Source organism: Seriola lalandi, unplaced genomic scaffold (assembly GCF_002814215.2).
Source record: "Seriola lalandi dorsalis isolate HSWRI2012SDOR001 ecotype SW California unplaced genomic scaffold, Sedor1 jcf7180002054950, whole genome shotgun sequence".
NCBI classification, from domain to species: domain Eukaryota; kingdom Metazoa; phylum Chordata; class Actinopteri; order Carangiformes; family Carangidae; genus Seriola; species Seriola lalandi.
In genome coordinates this window covers 245,327-260,321 of record NW_019525501.1, presented here as the reverse complement: position 1 = coordinate 260,321, position 14,995 = coordinate 245,327, and the positions used below count along the sequence as shown (strand labels likewise).

The following is a 14,995-nucleotide window of genomic DNA, read 5'->3' as shown; positions in this document are numbered from 1 at the left end:
GCCGCCTTTATTCATTACTCCAATTTTTCTGGTCTTTATCAACCCATCTCCTCTCTCCTCAGATCTCCCTGCTCTGCTTCTTCTCTCTCTCTCCCTCTCTGCTGTTTCTCTGATGTGTTGCAGCGCTGTTGCCGTAGCAACGTGTGATTCAGGACACTCTGTACACCGTCTCGTGTGTGTGTGTGTGTGTGTGTGTGTGTGTGTGTGAGAGAGACGGCAGGGAGGATAATGTGTCTGAAAGGAAGAAAGAACGTGTGTGTGTGAAAGTGAGAACAGCAGCATGAGTAAATAATTAAATCAAGATAACGAAACGATAAAATTACTGAAATAAAATTTACAAAAAGGAGACGTAGAATTAGAGAAAAGAAAAAGCCACGGAGAGAGAGAGAGAGAGAGAGAGAGAGCGACTGCGATGAATACATTAACCTTATTCAGCTGGCAGCGAACAGGGGAGAGGGGGAGGTGAGAAGAGCTGAAGAAAGAGATGTGAGGAGGGAAGAGAGGGAGGAAATATGATGACGGAGAGACGGAGGAGATTAGACTGAAGAAAGGAGGAGCAGAGGAGGGCAAAACAAAAATATGTCTCCATCTGATAACAGAGGAAATATTGGAGAAGACGTCTCCGAAGTCTGAACGTGCTTTCTTGGAGGACGGCAGGTTTCGACAGGAGAGGAGGTGAGAGCAGAGTACAGGCCTCAGTGTGTCGGTGTACCGGCACAGGCCTGGTTGCCTGGTAACGGTTGCAGGGTAAAGTCTCAGTAGTCTGATCGGAGGCGAGTCTGGTGTGACTCAGCCTTATGTTGCACGGCCGTTCCTCTGTGAAAAACAACACAGGTCTGGAAAAATCTAAACGCCGGAGTTTAGACTTAGGGAAGGCTGGCGACATCGCTCAGATCAGTGAGGTCACATGGGGGGGGGGGGGGGGGGAAGAGGGCGGGGCTGTTGGTCAGACGTGTACGACAATAGACGACAACTGGGTCTATGAACTCCTGTATTTGCTAAAAGATACAGGAGATATCATTTTTATATCTATATAATCTGATATATAACGTATGTCACGTGACCCTCTTCCACAAGGTTTTAGTTGTTTGTTTTTTGGCCACTTGGGGGCAGCAGAAACAAGATGTCGTGAACACAACGTTGACCAATCTTCACCTTTGATGTCGATATGTTGAACTTATCTGATACAGAGAAACATTATCTTTCATCTAGAGTCACGTTAAGTCCAGTGTTCCTGCTCTTTTAACTCTGTGTTTGGTCTCCACCAGCTCCTCAGGGAAACACCTGGGGCTAATGCCAGCAAACTGACGGTCTCCATGGCAACCACTGTAAAATCTCTTTCACGGCTCTAAATTACTCAACTTTTCTCTTTTACTAAAGGAAACCTTTTAAGAGATTCTGTGCAGCACACTTCAGTAACTCCCTCAGCTGAGGAGAAATTGAACCTGAAGTGTCATAATGTTTTCACATTGTCAACAATAGACACGTTTCTTCATATAAAGTCAAAGTTCCTTCAATCTTTGTATTTAATTCTATTTGCAATATTATAAAATAATCTTAGATAATTAGACAATGTCATTTTAGTTTTATGGCTTGAATTTGATTTTTTTTGAGGATCAAATTCTTACTACTCATACTACTTATATTTACTTACACCATGACGATCACACCTAATCCTCAATGTTAAAGTGTTTCTGTTTCCAGGACACACCTGGGACACACCCCTACCTGCTCTGTGCAGCCACTCGTGTTACGACTGACATTATTTCTCCAAGGGTCTACTCACCAGTAAAGATGGGGCAGAGCTTCTCCCAGCAGGTGATGCCACCCTCGGAGGTGAACTGACCCAGGGCGACCTCCAGGAAGAAGACCGGCAGACCTCCGCCAAACAGGAAGATGAAGTAGGGGATGAGAAATGCACCTGGGTGGAGGTGAGGGAAGAGAGAGAAAGAGAGAGAGAGACAGAGAGAGAGAGAGAGACATTCAGGAACAGTTGTAGGCAACATGGAGGAAATGAAACCAGGTAACAGAGGAGTGTATGTGAATCAACAGCTCTATTGTTTTCTCACCTCCACCATTCTTATAGCAGAGGTATGGGAAACGCCAGACGTTCCCTAAACCAACAAAGCCTCCAGCCACAGACAGAACAAAGTCCAACTTGCTGGCCCACTTCTCCCGCTGGGGGTGTTTGCCCTCCGCCTCGTCTTCAGGCCGAGTGCCGGGGCTCTTACCGGGAGACGGCTTCAGAGTGTCCTTATGGAAATCCTTCAGACACTGAAGTTTCTCTTTCTGCGCCATTCTGTGGAAACAAGAGAGAAAGAGAGAGAGAGAAAGAGAGAGAGAGAGAGAGTCAATCAGAGAGAATCAGTCTGAGAACAATCCACCGACAGCAGCTTTGCTTTTTAAGTTTTCATGTGCGCATGTTTCGGCATTTAACATAAACCCTCAACACCTCGCCACTCGATGGCGGCTGGCCACCTGCTAAAGAGGCTGGTAGACCAACACATGAGCCACAGCCCCAGAGTTTCCAGCTCCAGATGTTGGCTGCTGGTCCACGTTAACCGACAGAAATCAACCAGGACTGAAACTTTTAAAAACATCTACTGAAAGAACCGAGCTTGTTCTCCAGGCTGCTTTAGAAAAATAAAGACTGGGAAGTATATTTTGGAAGTGAAGTGTTTATGTAAGTATGTGTCATATAGTTTTATGGCACTCTTGACTTTTCCACCCGACTTCCAAGAACAAGAATCTAAAAGGACTAAATCTTCCTTTAACAATTTCTCCTTCGACGATGTCACCACATGTTACAACCTGTCCTTCACTGTCAGCCGTCAACCACAGCCTGGGGGACATGAGCTGTGTCTTATGGCTCTTCCTCTTCCAGATAAACAAGGCTTCCCTCAGTCATGAAAACTGTTTGTGCAAGTTCAACCTGCAAAAACAAGAGCAGCAGTTTATCTTCAACTGACTCCGCTCGGAGGACGCCACCGTTAAACCCACTGTGGTTTGGTTTCACGCCACGGTTGGATTTTTGTGTTGCTCAAAAGCTTCAAAGTGAAATTCACCTGCGCCTCAATCTGAATCACCTGCAATGCTACCAGGCAACCACAGTGTGGCAGTAGAGATAAGAAGAATAAATAATAATCAAGATTATTTTGATCATGAATATTGAGATCACGATTATTGGACACGATTACTCATTGACTTTGGAAACACCACGCATTTATTACTAAAAACTTTTTAACAGTGGACTTTTTTTTAACTTTAAATACAATTCAACAGAAAAACAAAAAAAAGATATAAATAAAAAATAACAAATATATAAATATATACATAATACAAAAACTAATAAAAATAAATTATGATGTAAAGTTATTGTACTTCCACAACCTACTGAAAACTCCTAAACATATATTTAACATTTTGATAAAATATATTCAACATAATCCGCTCAGTAACTAACGTAACTTACGCCACTAACTTGCGTCGCTTACGTACGCCGAGACGTGACCAGGAAGTCGAAGTTGTTGCGAAACAGAATGCAGCACAAATAATAATTGTTTTATCTGGATTATCTTGTTTTCATAATCGTTGGAAGGCAAAATAAAAAATAAAACTAGATTCATCTCCCAGCCCTTGTAGAGATGAGTCCAGTCTGTTCAACATCACCTTGTTTGGCCTTCAGAATAAAATAATTAGTGTCTAACTCTGTGCATCAGCTGCAGCTCGTGGACTCTCAGCTCATGTTGCTGCCTCTCAGATAACAGCGCTCAGAAGTGGCGGATGCACCACATTTTGTTTGGACTGAGACTGACTTTTTTCCAGGTCAGTGTCTGTGACGTTATTTAGTGCCAGCTCAGATCAAATGGAGTCACTGTGATCTGGCCACATGATCTAAACTATAGACGGGACACAGCAGCAGTGATACTGAATAACAGACGAAATAGGCCAACGGATTAGGGTTGGGTTCTGATAGCTGCTTTTATTTTGGAAGAGATTCAGAGCCTCCTTCCTTAATGTCACAATCTAACGACTCCCTTATCAAATGTTTTCTTTATTAGCAAAGAGCAAAGTACACGTTGCAGCTGAATGTGAAATTCAGCTATGATAAGGTCTGCCCGAATGGAATGCATCTAAATCACTATTAAATAAATAAATACACATATCAATACAGCTGTGAAATAAATCCTGATATATATATATATATATATATATATATATATATATATATATAATGTAAATATGAATAAATACATTAGTCAATGAATAAATAAATAGCTATTTATTTCAAAAATGACATTTTTATTTATTTTGGGGGACTTTTATTTTATAATCCAACATCTAAAAGTCTCACAATAAAAGTCCCCTGAAATAAATAAAAAGGTTTTGTTGTTTTTTTAAAAAGAAAAAGCTCTTTATTTATTTACTCACTTATACATTTATATTTACAATTATTATTATTATTATTATTATTATTATTACTTCTACATTTATTACCTAACTTATGTATTAGGGGATTTATTTCACAGCTGAATTTATTCATTTATTTATCTAATATTGATTTAGAGCCCATTCCATATGCCCCAACTACAAATGACTGTTTCGATCACTTCCTCAAAACTAAGGCAAATGATCATGATCAAGTGTTTCAGCTTCAACCAGTTAAAATGTTCATTTAATGGTTTGAGTCAGTTTGTTTTTGTGAGAAATAAATTCAAATGGAGAGATGAAGTATAACTAAACTCTTTTCTTCTTCCTCCCTCCCCTCCTCATTAAAAGTATTAAACATGACTCTGTGATTGGTCGGATGTCTGAGCAGGAAGACGATCAGTGCCACAATGACACAACAAGAGCTGTAAATTTCCACCTGACAGTGGCCGTGAGACAGAGAGAGAGATGGGGGGTGGGGAGTCAGGGGGGAGAGACAGACATACTTAGAAGTCAGCAGATGTCTGTCACAGTGGAAAATGTCACGTCTTTATCTCTTTCCATCTGCCAGGCTGCTGTGCCCTCAGCTTTCCTCCTTTTGTCTCACCCATTCATTCACTGTCTGACTCTCTAACTGATATTTACACAGGGCACGACTGAGGGCGCGATTACACAGCAGATAAACCCCCTATGGTTTCTTTCTCTTACTGTTTACACATACATACATTTTGTTTTCCATTCAAATGACGTCTCTACCATGAACACACTCTCCACACAGGAGCTACGTTTACCTCAAAGTTGAAATAAAAACACCTTTTTCATCAAAAACATATCCCATTGTGTGTCCAAGTTTCCCTCAGACAAGTTAATGATTTCGCAAACAGACACACACTCGTTTGTCTTCATGACTAACTTCCTACACAGTTAATTAATAACACTAAGAGGAAACTGAAAGCACTCGCTGCATGTGCGTGTGTGCAAGTATTTCCTGCTGAGAGAGACAGTGGACTCCATTATGTTGGTGACACACTGTTAACATCAGTAGATAGTAATGGCCGTGAGTGGTAGTGATATGACTTCCAGTATATCCTGCAGCGTCGACCACAGACGGTCAGGAATCACTGATACTTATAGAAAACAGCTTAATGAAATTATGTTAAATAGAAAAGGTTGGACTCTATTACATGATTTTCCAGGATCTGAATGAATTATAGTTTCAGAAAAGTTTAAATTTTAGGCACAAAAAATCTTTCGCTCATTCAAAAAGGTAAGCTAACGGCAAGTACGCTGTATTTTGATTTATGGATGTATTCTAGTGTAATTGCTTTGATTTTTGTGCAGCAAAAAAAACAAATTAACTTCTCATGTCCAGGGTGTCTTCAGCAAATAAATGAAATTCAGAACAAACAAAAAGATTCACAATCCTTGGAGACGATGACGTAACGTACAACACTGGGAAAGCAAAGGAACCCAGGATTGAGCCTTGTGGCACTCCGTGCAAGGTTTTAGTAACTCTGCACCTGTATGACAACTACCAATGAAATTATAAGTAAAAATATGGGCTTGTTTACACTGGGGACAACACAATGTGACAATAAACTCCTTTTCTGTTTTTCTCTGATCTCTAATTTCTTTACTTATACAAGAAAAACATCAAGCTGCAAACACCAGAACACTAAACAAGCGTTTGTATTTTAAAAAGGTTTATCTCTCGGCCTTGAGCCTTATTTTCACACTGAGCTCTTCTTTCTTTGTCACTGGATTGGAAATAACTCCTGATATTCTACAAACACATAACAATATCTATCCTGAACAAGAAGAGGAAGAAATGGGAGATAGGGATGAGGACGATGATTAAATTTGAAGAGATACACTGTAGAAGATCAATAAAAAGATCAACAATCACGGCTGATGCACATTAATATCAGTTATTAAAGAAATAATCTGTTATTTACTTTATGTTTCTTGAATCCTCAAAGGTTCTTTTAGGTAGTGATCTGTTTTGTGTTACAAATTTTTATTTTGTTAAAAGGAGCTATTTGTAAGTTCTGCTATTGCCACAGAGCTAACGTTAGCATTAGCATTCTGTTTACTGACCAGTCCGGAAGAAACATTGTGAGCTCAGCATCGAACTTCATTCCTTTACTCACTTGTACTAAGGTTAGCATGCTAACCAGCTAGCTCCAGTCTGGCCGGACCATGTCATCACTTTCTGATACAGAGTCACTGCAGTGTCTAGGCTGCCTTGAAGAAGTAGCTGCTCTTGTCTTGTAAACACTACAATGGCTGAAGCTCTGGGCAAGACTGGTGAGTAAACAGCTGTTAATGCTAAAAATCTACTGTAGTTCTTCTGAATAACACTGTTCTCCACAGAACATGCACTTGCTTCTTGTTTCAACAAAGAGTCACTGTGCTTGTGATGCCTTTTTCACTGCTGAAAAATATTCATGGCCTTAATTTGAAAAACCAACACCAAGTAGAAACCGTTGCCATCCTGCACATTTGAAGAACAAGGCTTTAAAAGTCCAGAGTACCTACCGGTGTCAATACTTGGCATGGATCTGTTGGGTTCAACTGAGCCTGGTGCTAACAAGTGGACCGAGCACCATCAGGTTCTGTGTTGTTGTGAAGAACAACATGAATAACTGGGTTCTCACCGGGTGGAAAGAATGAAGCAGCCGAAATGAGTCGTCTTTGCAGGGTGGTTGGCTCTACCCTTGGAAACATGGTGAGGAATCCGGACATCCTTTTTGAAAGAAGTCAGCTTAGTTGGATCAGGGATCTGAACCTCTGTGGAGGTGTCCAACTGAGTGGAAACCCTTGAGCAGAACCAGAACACACTGGAGGGATTATATATCCTGTCTAGGAGGTCGATGGTTCCAATTGCTCCGGAAAGAGCTGGATGATGTGGTTGGGGTGAAGGACACATGAGGTACCTTGCTTAGTGGACTACCAACACAAGAGAAGTTCTAGATCCAACTGGATGGATGAAGTGTTGAGCAGCTGCCAAGACTGATCAGCCCTGAGGAAACCCAAAATCTCTCCGTTCTGTTTTCAAGTTTGATTATCAGACAAGAATTTGCAGATTTCAAGTAAACACATTCGTCTTGTGCAAGTTATGAAAGTCATCGGAGTTACTGAGAAAAATTCTCAGACGACAGCGGAGATGTACGAGCAGGAAATGTTGATGTTGCTCTGTTGCCTCCAGAGCGACCTCCAGAGAGCGAGGGCGGCCGTGGGAACCACGAGGAAACGTCGGACGATTTAAAGCTCAGGCCAAAAGCTCAACGTAAAACATAAGAGACTCATTGTCTGCTGTGTGTGTGTGTGCATGTGTGTGTGTGTGTGAGATCACTGGACCCAGACTCTGGACTCACTTACAGTGACTTCAGAACCCAGCCAGCACCACACACACACACACACACACACACACACACACACACACACACACACACACACACACACGCACTTACTTCACTCCCTAACCACTTACATAACACACTCTCCTATTTTAAGACCATGTACATTTCCACTGGGCTGACCGCCTATTAAATCTACCCCCCCTCCTCCTCCTCCTCTTCCTCCTCCTCCATGGTCTCTGCTCCACATTTCTCCTCCTTCGTTCTTTCTCCTCCTCCTGTTTTTGTTTTAGTCACATGTCAATAATGCGTGTTTCATTCTTGGACCATTGAGGTCTTCAGCTGATGAACAGTGATCTGAGTCATTGGATTCTCATCTGACGGACGACGGACATGATTATTTTGTCAGATTGAATATTTTATTAATCCAATATTCCACAGGAATCTTCCCAACCAGACATTACTCCAAAGAAACTGATACTACACAAAAGTGATGCGTCCTCGCCTCCTCTTGCCCCTGTTTTACATTCAGACTTCAGATACACTGAGTCTGAAGTCATTCGTTGCACAAATCAGTTCAGTTCTTGACTACCTAACGCCGGAATGTAGTACAATGAATTCTGGGTAAATTAATTATAAATTATTATTGCCTCCTCCACTCAGACTAGTTCCAGGTTACATCCCAGTTAATCCAGAGTCGTAGAAAATATTAAATGTTTGTATGAAGTCTTGAGTTATGGCGAAAAAGTGTTTTGTGAGGTCACAAAGACGTTGACCTTTGACCACGAAAATCGAATCCGTTCGTCCTTAAGTCCTAGACGACATTTTTGCCAAATTTGAAGACGTTCTGTGAAGGAGTTACTGAGATATCGTGTCCACGAGAATGAGACGGACGGACAACCTGAAAACAATATGGCTGCCGCTCTGACTTGGGCCTGAGTTAATCTGGGGGTAAGGAGTCTAATGTTTTTGTCTTAAAATGAGTCTGTGTTTATTTCCTACTTCCTTCCTTACTTTCCTTTTTCCTCTCCTCTTCCCTCGCTCTCTCCACTTTTCTTTTTTCCCCTCTGTCTCCATCCGTCTTTCTGCTTCCTCTCCTCTTTCTTGTTCATTCACTCATTAACTTTTAATCAATATCTGCTCCCACCCACTCATTCTCCACATCGTCTTTAAATTCCTTTCTTTTACCTCCTTCCTCTGCATCCTCCTTTTCCTTTTACTCTTTCATTTTAGAGAAAGTTATTGTGAGTGTAACTGAGTGAGGAAGAGAGAAACGGAGTGACAGAATAAAAGAGGGTGAACAAAAGGAGCTGGTAAAAGTTAACTGGGAAAGAGTACGTGGAAATCGGAGGGAGGGGGGGTAAAAAGAAAAAGGGAGGGGCACATAGACACAGATACAAACAGCAGTTACTAAAAATTAAACGTATCACAGACAGAGACAAAAATAGATGAAAGAGTGAGAGCACAGAGACGTCCAGAGTGAATGTGAGAGACGACAGAGATAACAGGACATAAAGTGTAAAAGGTTAAAAACAGAGCGCTGCATGCCTTTCACTCTTATCTAACTAGAGTCAACAGTCGCTGTTGATTCTTGCTAACTTTTTGTTTTTTGCAGCTCAGGTTAGAGCAGGTCACCCGTCCTGTTTACACACTGCAAAGCATTCGTCAAAACCACACACTTAAGACTGTCACATTATGACTTCTCATACCATTATCTAACCAACACTTCAGCATGTGAAGTATCAGAATCACTCCAACCTTTCCAGGAGGTCAGGAGGGTTTTTACCCTGAAGCTGCAGTTTATCAGGAACTTCTTTTGTTCTGCAAGAATACACCAGCTTTTTTAATTTTTTTTATTTTCTTTTTAAATCTCTTTCACCCAGTATTCATGTCACGTTACAGAAATGGGAAGTACAAATAGCTGACTTCACACGAACACAGTGGACTCTGATGAAGACTCGGCTGCCAGTAAATCTGAGTCATGAGATTCTTAAAAAACAAAAAGATGAAGTGCTCTGACGTCGCCAGCAGATGGCGCTTAAATACATGTATAATTACCATCAGTAGAGCTATAACAGAGGAACTTGTTGGTTATTTATTCATTTATTTTCATTTTTTTAACCTCATTTTATTGCTCGGTCTCTATATAAACTGTTCTTAGTGGTGTTATTGTTTTCTGATCTGAATAAAATGTTTTTCTTTGACTTTAGATAAACCATAGATCTTATCACTGTTGTTATTAACGTTAGTAGAAGTTTTACTGTTTTTTGGATTTGTTATTTTCTTCTTCTTTTCATGATCAATCAACTGAAGCAATACCAGAAACAATTGTAAATCTAAATATGAATCCATATTCATTTGTATTTTTCCCCTCACAGTATCTGCTGCCGTTGCATGGCGCTTGCAGTTTGAGTGTTTGAAAGACGGGACACAGTCATTGAGGCATATTAGTGCTTTATAAAGCAGATGATGGAAGTTTATGATTTTCTGCACGAAGCACAAATCCATCGCTCTCGGTGCTGCCATCTAGTGGCGACACGGAGAACAGCGCTGCAGAGAGCAACAGACACTACAGCCAGTTTCACCAGGACCGTCTCATTCCGTCAGTGTAATTTCAATAAGACAAGATCAAAACCTGGTATATGACTGAATCACGTCGTAGGCTGTTATAACATGACGTTTTTCTGTTTCTGTTGTCACGACAACGGAACAAGCTTGAAACAGTGACTGAAACGCAAACGAACCATTGAGACGACATGTTAACCAGCAGTTACGTCCAAGCTGCTGCTAAAGTCCTGACTTTAAAGACTGAGCCGAGATTTCAGCTGCAGAAGATCGCTCATGTCCGTGTGTCGTGTGGTCAGCGGAGAGGGGCGTGTCTGTGGCGGGAAAGCCTGACCTTGTGCTTAGCTACAGGAAGTAGCTATGGTTTGTCCAAGAAGTTTCTAGATTTGTCGTTAAAGGGTCTCAAAAGAAGATTATGTCGCAACAAAGGGGCCGAGTTGGCAGCACTGTTTGCTCACGACAAATCATTTTGAAAGATCTACGACCAATGGTGTAATATTATCACTCAGTCAGTCAGTTAGCGACATTTGTTCAGGCAAAATTGTCTCCTAAATACCAGAAGAATTACGATTCTCGGACAGAGATAAAACTCGACACTGTGAAGAATAATTTGAATTTCTTTCATCTGAATAAAGTAGAAATGCTTCTGATAAAACATCCTCCACCCACTCGCTTGTTGTGGCGAATCAGTTTTGCTCAGTTGTCGTCAAACTGTAGATTTCTCGTCCACGTCAACTGAAAGTTGAGTTGGCAGTTAATTCTTGATATCGGTCCGCCCACCTTTCATTAAATATTCACTTTGAAAGTTTCTACTTCCTACTTCTGGTTCGGGGGAAGAATCATGCATTGAAGTCCAACAACTCAACCAAAGGCCCGCCCACTCGCTTGTTCTGGAACTTTCTGGTGATTTCACATGGTCTTCCTCAGCAGTCGTCATTAAACTGCATATAAACAAACTTTCCATGAAATCTGTCAAAGTGCTTCTGCTCGCCACTTCCTGTTTCTAGTTGACGATCAAGTTTTGATGCACAGATCTGGACGCTCCAACATCTCTTTGGCAAACCGGTCCAACAGCCTGAAGAGGACATTCACCCGTCCATCATCCTGACACTGCACAGAGATGTGCACTTGATATCAGGCTACAGAATTTAGCCTGGCCCTCCACTGGTGCGAGCTGTAAATCAACACTAGCTGCCAAGGTGAAAGGAATCTTTCAAAGCTGCCAACCACAGTTTACTCGCTGCTCAAGCTACAAGTGCAACACAGTTTTACAAAATCATATGAGATTAAAGGGGCAGCTGTAATGACACTGAAGACGTTGTGTACTGAGAGGAGTGTGCAGGTCAGGGACTGGTGCTGGTTAATATGTAGAGCGGTAGTGAAGGTCCGGCCGCAGCTGAAGTCAAGGACGCGCGGCCGTAAAAGTTTGGCATCAGCTCCGCTCGAATAACTGGGTGATGTTTTTATTCACTGTCACCGACGGCTCAGTTTTCATCTGAAGAAGCTACTCTGGAAATGCTGCCGTGCCTGTGGCTGAGATTTCACCAACACACACACACACACACACATTCCACTAACCTCAGGTTACTGACTTAATAAATGATTTAACAACAAACAAGGCTGCAGTTAATACAGCAGCGTTCAGTGCTGACAGAAAGACAAACAGACTGACAGGAAGACTACCAAGCAAAACTACAGAATTCCTCCATTTTCACTGAAATGAATGCAACACCAGACTCGGGGCGAGGGTGATACATCTATCCAGCCCATGAAAACTCAACTGCAAACAAGCGATCAGAGCCTTTTCCCCCTTAAATGCAAACATGGTCCCCCTCAAAACCAGGCAGGGTTGAGGTTGGAGAGCACGGGGTTAACTCAGAATCCAATTTGTTCAGGTTTCACTTCACTGATAATCAGTCTAAATATTAGAAATGAGTTTAATTGCAAGAACTAAAATTCAAAATATGGATTTTTATCATCTGTCTGAATGTTTTGTGCGATGCTCTACACTAAAAAAAAAAAATTCTGTCAGACGTTACGCTCTGAGCGCTGACATCTCTGGGTAATTTTCCAATGTTGAAACGGATCCAAAATGGAACCAGCTACCTGCTATCACAACCCGACCACACTCTGACACTTGGCACTTTTTCACATTCAGACACAAGAATGAAAACAACCCACAGCGACAACTCAAATACATATAAAGGCAAAGCTGCACAAACTGTACGTAGAGATGTGCGTTTGAGAAATGGTGCATTTGATGTCTGATGTGCACTACATGTTGAAAACAGAAAATTGTGCAAAATATAAGATACTTTTTTAGTGCATATTGAAACAAAGCCTCCTGACACTTTCCAACATCTCATCTTCACTGTCACAACAAGTGGTTAATCACCGAGGCCGAGTTAAAGAGGAAGCGAGACAAAGGTAGAGAGAGACTATGAGGAAGAAGAGAAAGAGAGAGAGAGAGAGAGAGAGGGAGGCTCGTGGTTCGGAGAAGCAGCGCACGATGCGCAACGTGCGCCTGACGAGCAGCATCCCCGCCTTCTCACCGCGCCGAGCGCCTCACTTCCCCTTTTCAGGCGGAGTAGCTCAATAACGGAATTAAATGAGGTGAAGTTGAAATAATACATGAGAGCTAATTCATTTAATTTCCACAGACTGCAAATCTATAACATGTGTGAACTGACTGCGGCTCTACGGAAGAAAAAGAACACGAAAGTCTTAAAAATGGTCTGATCCACATCTGAAACAAAACCAAGAATATGAATAAAATGAACAATTAAAAAGATCCTTTCAAAGCCAAACACACGAGGGAAAATACAAATAAAACAACATGTGATGGCATCAGCCGCGCTCGTGCTGCATTTAAAGCTTTTAAGAAAAACAGACAAAATCCAGCAGTTCTCCTTCCACGCGCAGAGAAACAACAGCATTTCTCCAAATTCCCATTCGGGAAACATCCTTAGATTCACAGCAGCTGCAGCCCGACAGCCACCAAACACAACTACTGCCCGTCCACTCCGTTTCTTTCCTAAAAACCCATTAATGCGCATTAACTCTTCTTAATTGGTTTTCTTTGTTTGCAAAAACCTGCTTTCATTCATCCACAATGAAGACACAAATAAAAGCCTCAAAATCTTATTTCTAATAAAAAATCATAAAAGAGCAGCGCAGTAATCCCGCCCTGGCTTTGCTTTATAGGTGTGTAACGAGGATGTCGTTTTTTTCCGTTACCTGCTCTGTTGATGTGATTTTGTATTTTATTTTGTCCTTTTAATGTCCTTTGAGCGCGGTCCCTTGTCCGGTTCGTCTTGTCCGTGTCCTCCGGTGTCCGTGAGAGCGACTGAGGGCTGGACGCGTCGGTAGCCTATATTTTAGCCTATTTATAAGCCTCTCTTTCTGACATTTGTCTCTTAAAACGGGGGGACCGGAGACATCAGCGGCAGTGGAAAATCACCGGCCTGCCTCCTCTCAGAGCAACAGGAGAGCCGTGTGTCTGATGCCTTCACGGACCGCAGATAACATCGGAATTAGTACACGTGCTGGCTGTATAGACTGTTTACTGCCATGTTTTTTTTTTTGGCTTCAGATGAAGGTTTTGCTCCTGATTCAAACTGAACTTTGAAATGCATCAGTGTTAAAGATGTTTCGCACTTTACATTGATGTCGTCACAGTTTCATCTTTCAGGACCTGCTGTTGTTGTGTGAGCTGCTTCTTCAAAAATGAAAAGAGTTTAAATAAAAGTTAAAAGGCATTAAATGGAATATAAAGATAGCACCAATATGATAAAGAAGATGATCAGTTGGACACATCTGTGTGAATTATCCAAAATCAATACACGCCAGCAGCAGTAAACGGAAACATGCCTCGTGCACTTTCCCCCCTCATCAAAAGCAGCTCTGTTCCAGTTCATTTCCTCATCACCTTCCAACCACTAACATTCAAAAACCGTTTGAAAAACTAAAACAATCTCCGTCTCACTCGGCGAAGTGGAGATTTACGAGCCGCAAGTGAACGCAGCATTAAGGAGCATTAAAGTGGCAGTTCTCCCCACCCATTTCACGAGCTGGTTGGTTGGTATCTAAACCGGCTCTCACGGGCACACGCTCAGAATCTAATGCGCGCTCCTGGATACCTCACCACCACCAGCCCACCAGGCGCGCGCACCGAGAGCAGGCGCTGGGGTGCACGCGCGGCAGTGGAAATAAAGAAGCACAGTGTGAAGAGTCCATGCAGTAGCAGAGAAACAGCTGCAGCTGGTTCTTACTTAAATGCATAATGTACAGCAGTGTCCCAGTATACAGCTGTGTGATCACGTTTTGTTTTATAATATTATAATATTTATTATTTTGTAGCTTTATTAGCATTTTAGCCCTGAGGCATCACTTCAGCAGCTGGTTTATTATGAATGTCTTTAATCATATTTTGAATGGCTGCAGTTTGTAGACACTTTACAGAAATACCACCTTAACAAACAAGGCTGGACTGGGATTAAAAAAATCAGGTTTTGGCATGTAGACCTACCACAATCAGTCCATCACACATCACTCACCTGAACGTGTAAACCAACCCCGCCACTCCCCAGAAACACTAAAGCCAGGCAACGAGTGAGAGGGAATCAAGGAGGATTAAGGGGGAG

At 41.9% G+C, this 14,995-nt stretch overlaps 1 protein-coding gene across 1 annotated transcript in view; it reads right to left on the bottom strand.

The window, feature by feature from the left end:
• Positions 1 to 13,811, bottom strand: part of LOC111645415 (sodium- and chloride-dependent taurine transporter-like) — a 39,182-nt gene extending 25,371 nt beyond the window's left edge. The window contains exons 1-3 of the mRNA XM_087170513.1: positions 13,590 to 13,811; positions 2,070 to 2,299; positions 1,787 to 1,921 (exon numbers count right to left, since the gene is read on the bottom strand). Coding sequence (XP_087026639.1) covers positions 1,787 to 1,921; positions 2,070 to 2,298 — 364 coding nt within the window. The 5' untranslated portion in view covers position 2,299; positions 13,590 to 13,811. The remainder of the gene's footprint in view (positions 1 to 1,786; positions 1,922 to 2,069; positions 2,300 to 13,589) is intronic.
• Positions 13,812 to 14,995: the final 1,184 nt, after the last annotated feature.